This window comes from Orbicella faveolata, unplaced genomic scaffold (assembly GCF_042242905.1).
Source record: "Orbicella faveolata isolate gen_17 unplaced genomic scaffold, um_ofav_v1 contig_12, whole genome shotgun sequence".
Taxonomy (NCBI): domain Eukaryota; kingdom Metazoa; phylum Cnidaria; class Anthozoa; order Scleractinia; family Merulinidae; genus Orbicella; species Orbicella faveolata.
In genome coordinates this window covers 27,968,559-27,979,280 of record NW_028301539.1, presented here as the reverse complement: position 1 = coordinate 27,979,280, position 10,722 = coordinate 27,968,559, and the positions used below count along the sequence as shown (strand labels likewise).

At 36.7% G+C, this 10,722-nt stretch overlaps 1 protein-coding gene across 5 annotated transcripts; it reads right to left on the bottom strand.

Annotated features, from left to right (window-relative positions):
- Positions 1 to 541: 541 nt before the first annotated feature.
- On the bottom strand, positions 542 to 10,227 carry LOC110059838 (TGF-beta-activated kinase 1 and MAP3K7-binding protein 2-like). 5 transcript variants are annotated; one of them, XM_089283134.1, is made up of 10 exons: positions 9,939 to 10,227; positions 7,560 to 7,875; positions 6,858 to 6,901; positions 6,390 to 6,491; positions 5,255 to 5,354; positions 3,911 to 3,970; positions 3,548 to 3,598; positions 3,009 to 3,074; positions 1,750 to 1,839; positions 542 to 1,033 (listed from the first exon to the last, which is right to left on the bottom strand). In XM_089283134.1, the coding sequence occupies exons 1-10, from the start codon at positions 10,062 to 10,064 to the stop codon at positions 924 to 926; spliced, it is 1,065 nt and encodes a 354-aa protein (XP_089139260.1). In that variant the 5' UTR covers positions 10,065 to 10,227; the 3' UTR covers positions 542 to 923. The 5 variants fall into 5 exon arrangements, with proteins under 5 accessions (XP_089139260.1, XP_089139262.1, XP_089139261.1 ...); XM_089283136.1 differs by lacking the exon at positions 3,009 to 3,074; XM_089283135.1 differs by lacking the exon at positions 3,911 to 3,970.
- Between the last annotated feature and the right edge of the window lie 495 nt (positions 10,228 to 10,722).

The window sequence follows — 10,722 nt, the reverse complement described above, 5'->3', positions numbered from 1 at the left end:
GGTTTGACAAAACTCGCCAGATATGCCGCCGAAGCGTACCAAGCCTACGTAGCAAGCGTTTCCCTATGAAAAGCCTTTTCCGCATTCTGGCCGCACAAATCGGAGCGCGAGCAAAACAATCGATCAAGCAGGGGTGGGCTCGATTTCAGCCGCTCTCTCGTGTCTGGACAGCGGCTGGTAATCGAGCCTAAAGCAGGGGCGGAAAAAAAAAAATCCTCGTACGAGAACGCTTGCTTTGCAGGCTAAGGCATACCAAAAAAAAAGATTAGGAGTAAGTAGATAAATCTTGCAGCGTATCCTTTGGTTGCTGGCCTCCACGGAAAGGGTGAGTTTTGAGTAAGCGGTGCGTCAAAGGTCTCGTGAAACAGAACTTAAAGTTTCCATTCGGACCAGCCAGGGAGGGGAGGGACACTGGGCGAATACATGACACAGGTCCAACGATTGAACCAAGACATCTCGATCTAGCGTCAAACGCAAAAACCTTCAGCCCAACACACCTCCCTCAATGTCAGTACAGTCAATAAATGACACCGCTACAACATTCACAGTCACCTCAAACATCAATGGTTTTACTTTTAACAATACTCTGTCATCCTTTAAGGTGATAAACCAACATGTCATTGAGCTTTCCTGGGACTATGCTTTCCCAAGAGAAAAATAAATCACTTAATTTCGATATTTTCTTAGTTTTGCTGCCACGTTTACAGTAAAACTGCCATACAAGTAGGAAAAACGCTATCGTTTGTAACAATAACAACTAGTACGTTTATGCCTTTTGGATTTTTCCAAGACTGTGCTTGTATTGTGTCCTCGTAATTAATAACTTATGATAGAGCTGCGTCAAACTCTGATCCTGCCAAAGTTTCCTGTTCGAACAGTCACGCTCGAGTCACGCTCAAAATCGCCCTCGAGTCACGCTTGAGTCACGCTCGAGCCTCCAAGGCCCGGTTCCTTGGCATGTCACACATTTCGCAAACTTCCAAAGCCTCGTGATTTGCAAATGTACAAACTGAACAAGTCCAGGTTGTTTCTTCTGAAAAAAGAATTATAAAACATCCATCAGAATGCTACATGTACAATTAAATATCTTTTTCCTCAAAGGAGACGCCCCTACTTCCATTAAACAATTAGATTATGAGCTCGAGATTTCTATCGCGTGATAGTTGACGAGGGCGCAGCCCAAGTCAACTATCACGCATAGAAATCGTGAGCGAAAAATCGAATGTTTTAGTATAAATCTACTAGTCGTTCAAAACTTAATCTAAATCCTTTTCACAGACACTTCGAAAACGCCAAGAAGGGGCCGCCAGTTTGTAAACATGGGTATAATGCTATGCCACCCACTATCTATCACAGAATAGATGGTGAGTGGCATAGCCAATCAGAGAACGGCATTCGTGATAGAACGCTAGTAGATTTATACTAATACCTGTTATTCCAATAAGTGCCAGTTCAATTATTAATTAATTTGATAATTTGACGTTAACTTGATAATGTGATCGTCACTGAGAGAACTAATCTGTAAGCTGAAAATTACTCCTTTTGATACTTGTGAGAGAGCTCTACCTTCAGTTTATCACAGTTGATGAAACCAACCTCATGATTTCTATCCCCCACCCCCTCCCCTGCTTGTTTGCGAGTACAATTAAATTCATGTCTTGGGCTACAGTACACTTTTTTGTCCGAAATTAAAATGGTCCGAAATTTCCTGCAAGTAATGTGCCCTGTTCATTTTAATCTGCTTATTACCTGAATTGTGATAATTTGGAGGAAGAAACACCCATTCATTGCTTCCGCCATCGGGTGGGGGACTTAAACTGGAAGGACTCTCTTCCCCTGCTTCAATAAAAACAAATAAAAGACATTTCATTTTGTGAGCTGCAAAGTCTTTTCACACCCAAAATCAACACGAACTGAAAGGTAGCTTTCAATTTTGAAAACCTACTTCCTTTATAATTACTTTTCACATTTCTAACCATGAAAAAACCAATTCCGTAGTGAATAGAAATGACTTTGTGCATGTAGCATTCCAAACAACCATGTAATGTAATTAATAGATATTACCCTTATGGTCGCAAAAGTACTAAGTTATCACTTGATGACTTACTTACAGTTTACGACTTAAAAGTAAACTGGTAAAGGATTTTATAGATTCTTAGTGTAAATAATTTCTTTGGGTTCTAAAGTAGATTTTTATTGTTGCCATCTTATTTTTATCGTTGTACTTATTTAAATTTCAGTTATTGTCTTTGAAAAGCTTCTTAGGGGAAAGTCAAGAAAGTATGTATGTATGTATGTATGTAAGAAATCATGTATAGTATTATAATCTAATAACTCAGATATAACTGAACATTGTAAGATTTTCAGAAGCTTAAGAAAAATGCGCACACCACCAGAATCCTCCCTGTACAACTACACTATAAATACATAACAGTGCTTTATTTCAAAGCCAGAAAGTGATAAATCCGTATTTATTTTCTCCCGACAATATCAAGACATTGCCCAGCAACCAGGTAACAAGAATATCAACAAGTTGGAAAGTTAATAATGTTAATTTGCCACACAATTCTCAAACTACAAGGTGACATCAAAAGAGATGTGCAATGATAAGTAGAAAAAAAGTGGTATTTTGAAGTTTAGCATGGCAGGGTTTAAAGCAACAAATATGACTGTACACACTTCTGCATCTCTTGAGTAGCAGTGCACAATATTATGCAGTATTGTTACAAAATAATGCTTTGCAAAACAGTGCACAATTCTAAGGTACAAACAGCCAACTCAAAATCAACTTTTTAAGAAGTCACTTTGTTGTTTTCCAAAAAAATACTTCTCTTATATTTCTTCTAGTAACCATGGCTTCATTTCACTGACAAAAAAGTGTAAAGTTGTAAAGTTTACTGTTAAAAGAGGTCTTTTTAATCAACTATTATAATTATTCTCGAGCCAGACACAAAACAGATCGATCGCGGCCTTTGGCGACAACAGTAATTAATGAAAAGTGTTAGTACCATGTGGGGAAGGTGCAGGCATGGCTCCAAACATGGAACAGAATCGTTGCAAGGAAGAAGCAGGACCTATGAATAAAGCATCACTTTGAGAGGCAATCCAAGGTGATCTTAACATAGATTCTCCTTGGAATGCTCTCTTAACTTGTATTAGAATTACATGTACAGTGTACACTGGGATTAATTACTATATGCAGCAAAAAAGAAACCTTGGCTATGGCACAAAACAAAACATTTTTCAAACTTGTGACCTCTTGGTCAACACTGACAATTCTCAGGAATAACACTGACAAAATGGTTTGTGCCAGAGATTCATATGACCCAACTCATCCAGTTTGGAATGGTGTAAACTGTCACTAAGGCTGTGTACATTGTACAGACATAAAAGTATGTCAAAAAATAATATGAACCTGTCAAAATAATGGCAAACTAATTTCACTCAATGACCACCTGAGGTGCTCCCATTTCAAAGTCTGAAAATTATTAGCTGCGACCTGAATTTTGCATATCTGTAGTACAGTATTAGCTAATCTTAAATTCACCATTTGTATTGCTGTGGGGCCGACTTGATGGATAGCTTTCAACTCTTCTTACTGCAATGGAAACACAAAAAGCTCAACATTGAAGAAGAAGAATGAAGAAGAATAACTTTATCTAACAAGAGTAAAAACACTTTACAGTTAGCACTGACAAACTAGTGCTCCTCATAGTGCCTTTCCACTTACTGACAATGAAAATTAGCCAATGAGCACACAAGAACTTTTGCAGTTATCGTAAAAGTTGTTGTAAAAGTCTTTTGTCATATGGCTTTTCAAAGTCTTATTGATGATAGTACCCTAGAAAGGGAATAAGCAACAAAGCATGTTCAAAAAAATTTTGCTGCTAAGCTTGCAGGGTTGGCCTACCTGGGGAAGGGTGGTGAGGTTGAAGTATTGCTGGGTTATTACTTGGATGACCTATTACAACTTAAAGAACAACATACAGAGGATGTTAAACAGTGGCACAAAGATATGTATTTTATTCTTGAGTGATACAAACAATACATTAGGAATGACCACAGTGGATGAGAAAATAAATAGAGGATATTACATGCCCGCACATGGATATGAATTTTATCTTCGAGTGTTCAACTCGATATCTCACGAGTTCGCTGCACTCACTCATGAGATATCGAGTTGGACACGGGAAGATAAAATTCGTATCCATAAGCGCGCATGTGTTCTGTTTATTATACAAACATACTAATGACGACGTTTTTGACGATTTTCCGAAGATTTCAGACAACTTTCCAAAGATTTCCGAAGATTTTCCAAAATTGTTCTGAAGGCCAGATGAACGCTTCTGAACATTTTCAGAACATTAATTTTTCCGAAGATTACCGAAGATTGCCCAAGATTGCCAAAGATGACCGAAGAAGATCCAAAGATGTTTTGATCATACATCAACAAATTTAAATGTAGTTAAAGGGACAAAAGAAAAATGTTATCAAAAAGGAATGATATCTTCACAGTGTGAAAGATAAAAATAATATCTTCACTGTGCGCAACGAAGATATGATTTTTTAGTAAAAGGAAAAATCCTGGTATTTCACTGGTGTTTAAATAATAAATTGTTTTTAACACATATCTTCAAGCCATCATATAATTTTCTTTTTATCATAAAGAAAAACTGACTGTTACACAAACAACTGTAAAAGCAGGAAATTATGTCATCAATGGTTGTAGGTTTGTGTGAAATTTAAGAGTGGTGTGTTTTCAAGTGAACACTGTCTAGTGTTTACACAATAAAAGAAGATTATGTACATTCACGTTTTAACTTTAGTATGACAAGAGCAAGCTACAATATTTGTTTGGAATGCTACATTAAACTGTAAAATGGTCTTTTACCATCACTGATGCCACTACAAGATTGTGCGTACAACCCTGCCTTCAATGAACAATTTGCGTGCAGAAATTCAAAGTCTGTTCAAGCAACACGTACATGAACTTAAACACAGAAGAATCTATACTCCTCCTTAAGGGAGATTTCAGTTTGTGATAAAGAGGAAAAAACCAAACAAATGACCCACTTGAAGAAGTGGATCTCAAACAAGACAAGCTCTTCATTACTACTTTCTGTCCCAATCTGTATGAAAAAATGGCAGAGTTGAGTATTTTGTTTGGTCAATTAACACCAGTGACCAACTCACTCTTACTTCAAGGGTAACCCTAAACAAAATAGTAATTAAAAACAATCGTAACAATTATTACCATCTCTTCCATAGCTAAGTTGATCAATTTCATGCGTCATCTGCTCAATTTCTTCTCTTAGCACACGATTTTCATCTCTGAGATGTTTAACATCTGTCGACTAAATTTTTACAAAATATCATCAAACAATGAAATTAATTTTTTACTAATTTTTTAATTTTTACTTCTCTCTTGTCGAGAGAAGTTGTCAGCAATCACAAGATGTAACAAACTGCAGCAATGTCTAGCAATTTCATTATTTAATGGCAAAAGGTGTTGACTTTGATACACAGAAAAACATTGGAATCATACAGAATATGATCCTCTTCCATGCATTGTAAAAAATAATCTAAATTTCTAACTACAGAAAAATGATCAAAATAACAATATGTACATGAGAAGATGAATTAATCTCACCTTCACATTTCATTACCAAGCTTAAAATTCACCATCTTTATTAACTTATCAATATGTACATGTATATTCAATCAGGGATTTCATTAAGGGCTGAGCACCATGCAAATTGAACCGCTATGAGGATGATTTTGACTGCCTGGTTTGACCATCTAGAGGAACACTTTTCTTAGAAAGAAGCTCAGTTCAAAAAGTTTTGCCCGCCTGTGAAAACCAGCTGTCCTCCTGCTGAAAATCTTAATGAAACCCCTGTCAATAAATACATGAATGAAATAACTAATAAAAGCGTAAAAAAATGCAAATACTTGTATAAACATTAAATGTAAATGTACAAAATGTCATGTACATGAACCTCTAATCCTAGAGTGAAACGCTTTACATTTATTAGTTCTATGGTGGCACTGTATATTGTACTACAGATAAACCTTAGGTTTGTTTGTGAAAACCTCGTCTCAACATTTAAATGAAAGCTATTGAACTGCACTGGTAAATCAATTTCATTGGTACTTCCTGATTTGCAATATTCTCCAAAATGAAATACATTCTGCACTAACTTAAGAGTGTTGAACAAATTACAAAAATTCTCAGAGAATACTGGATTATGACCTGGGAGTTTCAGCACAAACAAAATAATTTTAACCTTAAATGGGCACTCACCAACTGTAGCAACCACACACTTAGAAGGGAAAAATTGTTACATGTTCAATATGTAGATAAAAATCACCGTGTTACTTTTACTTACAGTGGGGTTTGCAGCAACACGAAAAAAGTCCACCAGTTCCTTCTCTTTTTCTAGTAATTCATTTCTTAATCTAATCAATTTGTGTTGCTCATTGTACATTTCCTTGAAAGGCAACAAAGATCACATAGTCAGTCACCTCCAAATGAATTACTGCTGCAGCCATATTTTTTTCAAACTTGTTTCTACCAAAGTAGGTATGGAGTATGACAGCGAAACAAACCATTAGCAACTACAGGTTACTTCTCAATATAAATTTACTCTATGCACGCTGCTAATTCCAGATCTTAAAAGTCTGAGAAAAGGAAGATGTTTCACAAGGTAAATTTTACTCCTCTGAGCTAAAAACAACTCAACTCAGATGTGCAGACAGGTTAAAGTCTTTTGCCCTGATAATGTGCCAGATTTATTTAAACAACATGCACAATCACACAACACAACAACCTAGACCAAGTGCAACACAGATCATACCTTTTTGAGCGTGTCTAACCTCTGCCGTTGGTGACAAAGTAATGCTGTGAAGGGAAGAGCATAGTAAACTTAATGGCCAAAACAAATACGACATAAATAACCTTTAGAAGAAATGGGCCAACATATATATGATATATATGTAAAGCCACATGTGTGATGCCAAATAAAGTCCTACAAACTGATACACTGTATAGTAGTAAACACAATCGGTCTTAACCCTCCTTAGTCTCACCTATCCTTGTATACTGTCAGTTATGTTAACCTTATTGGTATTTTTATACTGTACAGCACAAAACAATATCTTGAGGTTCCCTTTATACTGACAGTAATTTTGTGCATAAAAAAATGACTTATAATATGTCAAAACAAAATAGCCCCTTTAAGAATTGATTGTCTCCTTAAGCCAAGCAAAGCACATTTATAAAGCATAGATGATGCAATTTAGTTTTGTCAGACTTTGCCCTCCTTGTGTACAGTGAGAGGTTTTAGCAGTAATCCTGCTACATCATGTTCTGGGGAAAAGAAAGACCCGAATGATAATAAATTGTTCCCCTTGGCTCGCTTTGACTCAGTTAATGGTTTTGTAACGTCACCATTTGCATATCATGTTTTCACAGCCATACTGTTCCCAGATCATGCTAAAAGACACCTCTGGGAACTATGGAAATTAGAAATAAGCACTGTCAGAAATATGATACTTACTTTGATCATAACATACACCTGCAGAAGGTGGAGGCCTTTCTACCGGGCCAGAAGAAACATATTCCATTCCAGGACTGGGCTGTGCAACTGTCATTGGTCGTATCAACGGCTGTAATGGTGGCGGTGCAGTTCTGTGTGGTAGATATGGAGATGTGTTTGTGGTGGGAATTGTGATTGATATAGGTTCATCTACAGGTGTGTTTTGGGAAGATGGTTGAACTGGCATCGGACTGTCTAACATGTCAACACCACCACCATATAAAAATCTATCGCTCTCCGCTGTGAGAATCCTCAAGCAACGTTCTGTATTTCCATGCTGAAAAAATATGAAGAGTCAAAATTATTTATAAGGAACTGTTAACACTGTTTAAAGGCTGATGCTGGTGGTTGCTACAATTATTATCATCACTAGGATCGTTAAAGCAAAAGTTCGTATAATATTATTTTTGCTTTGGGAAGAATTTTCACCTGGCTACAGCCCTACTTCAGCGATTGTACATGTAATAATCCTAATTGATTGTCATACAAGTCTTGATGATCATACTACACAATCATCGTTAATTCATACAGAAACCCCTCTCCAAAGACTGCTGACTTGCTGACACCAGAAATGCACTGAGCGTTTGCTAATGATCCAGGTTCTCTCTGGCATTTTTAGTGTTGTAAATGCACCAATTACAATAACTGAATGGAAAGTTGGTAAGGGTCAATCAAATGTTTCTGAAGCGATCGAAACAATAGCACTGATAATAGTGATCACAGGTAAACCAGTCTGACTAGACTTGATCAAAGAAGGCAAAATTGATAATAATTCAGTAATGGACCTTTTCTAATTAACATCTCCATTTTTCTTTTCTTTTCTCTTACAGTGACTGCAACTACATTTCAAGCGTGGCTCCTTCAGAGTCACTTTCTTCAAAGGCATCCACATTTTTTTGTTTCACACACCTCTCTCCTTTTCAGTATCAACGAAAACTTAACGAAAATTTACTTGTGCCATGAATTTTAAGTACTTTTTAGTCCCTTTGTAAAACAAAAAGTCCATTATCTTACATTGTATAAAGCACATGAAACTTGAGCAGTAGGGGCTTATTAAGTTTCTAAACTATCAACTCTATATTTAGCCATACAACCATAAATTAGTCAACTGTTCAATGAAAAAAAAAGGGAAGGTTAATGGACAGCAGAAATGCACCATTTGTGGTACCTAATCAAAATAATGATAAAATGCTAATGGTTTACATTTAAAACTGCCATTACAGTTAGAAAACTTTGCAATGTAGGAAGTTCCTGGCACAGTGACAGTACTATCACTTGCTTGAATAACATTAGTACCTTTTCAATCAACCTTAATATTATAAATTTGCAATAGCCCAAGATTACATGATTTGTCACAGGGTTTCAAAAAGACAAGAAATATATTCTAAAAAGTCTTCGATGTATGTAGAAACATCTTCATTAAGAATGAAGTCCCAAAAAATGCCATCTAACCTTCCGTTTTTAAAGAAAAGACTTGTTTAATAACTACAAATTATCACGCCATACACTAGGTCAGCTAATATCAACGTGCACATGATCCAAGTGTTCAGTCATCCGGTCTATACGCAAGCGATGATTCACTGAGAAATTTATAGTCGTGACTGATCACAATAATTAACGTTCTAAAATTAAAATGTTTCCCCTGATCTCTTTTATTCATCTGTGAGCCAACTGCAGCGAAGGGGCAGATTTCAACTGAGCAAAGCTGTCGTTATCTTCTAGCAAAGTCTTAAATTTTACTTTCGATTTTGTCCTCAAAATATGAAGAACTTAATCTGCAAGCTGGCTATATATACATCATGTGTCGTGGAGTTAATGCAGAGATCGTTGATTTTAGCGTATCGTCTTCATCTATAACGCTAATATTTTCCGACTTGTAAGAGTTATGAACAGAAATACAGCTTAGATTATCGCTCCGCAAAAATATTCCCTTAAGGGCTATTGAAATCCTTGCCATCGATCGAACCGACGAAGTTCTTTGATGCAAACAATCGTGGCGATTTCACATTTGTTTACAGCCACGATTCAGTTCAATCAGTATCGTCTCCATGGAAAATATGGAGTTAAAAAGAGTACAATCGAGTTGAAAGAAGCCTTGATCGCGACGAAGCAGAATTCAACACACGCCAGAGAATCATAGTGATGGCTTACTCGAGAACACGCTATGTTTACAGGACAACACCTCCAGTGCACTACCCACGGAAATTACCAAAAGAATCAAAACATGTTGATGCAAAACAACAGTCCCTGAACGGAAAACTGAACTTGCTCAATCCGTAATATAAATAACCAACAAATTCTTGAGACAGGTTACCAATGTGAGATTAGAAATCGACTTACCTCAGCCTGCAGGGTTTGAGAAATGACTTGCTCCGGAATTTCGGGAAACCTATTCTTCAGGGCCTCGAATATCTGCCCGTTGTAACCGTTTCTCTCCGCTGCCATAAAATATTTCGCGTCCACCATGTACAAGGCCTTTTGTGTTCCCTTCTCTAACGTCTCTTTTGTATTGTATAAGGTAATGAAACGGGTTAAGCTTACGAAGGAAGTTTATTTCCAGACCAACTTCCACACAGCTTCGGTCAACGTCAGATTCAACACGTACTGCGCATAACATTGTGGCACGTGACTTACCTTCCGATCCAATTCAGATGCCGATCGATAATAAATCGATATTCAAATTATCTGCAAAACTCTCTGAAAGGGAAAAAAATTCGAAAACAAAACAAAACAAAAATAAATCAATAGCAAAAAACGAATAAACAGAAAAAAATGATTTTTTTTCGCAATCCATTTGCATTTCTCTGTACAAAGCACAAAGAAGCCGAACAAAATGAAAAAACAACTGCAGTTTCGCAACTATTACCCAAATTCGGCGACTCCACCTACGATCACGAGAGAGTGCGCGACTCGGGGAGTGGCTAAAGTAAAATAATAACAGTATTTTACTGAATATTTTTTCGTGCGTCAATAAACTTAATACTTCAGGAGCGTAATGTTTGAAGAACTGAAAACGTCATTATTTTCGTCACGAATTGTGTTCAAAACTGAAAAATGAAACCATAGTTTGTCGGCCTTTTAGATTAGCACAGTACACCGAGAAGCGAACTGAATCTGTTCTGAG

Bases quoted from the DNA above. Each gene is read 5' to 3' on its own strand.
- LOC110059838 (XM_089283134.1), bottom strand. From the start codon at position 10,064: ATGGTGGACGCGAAATATTTTATGGCAGCGGAGAGAAACGGTTACAAC. The intron at 6,902-7,559 runs GTAAGTATCATA...TTCCCTTCACAG, and splicing joins AGGTGTATGTTATGATCAAA to CATTACTTTGTCACCAACGG. The intron at 3,971-5,254 runs GTAATAATTGTT...TTGTTCTTTAAG, and splicing joins ACTTAGCTATGGAAGAGATG to TTGTAATAGGTCATCCAAGT.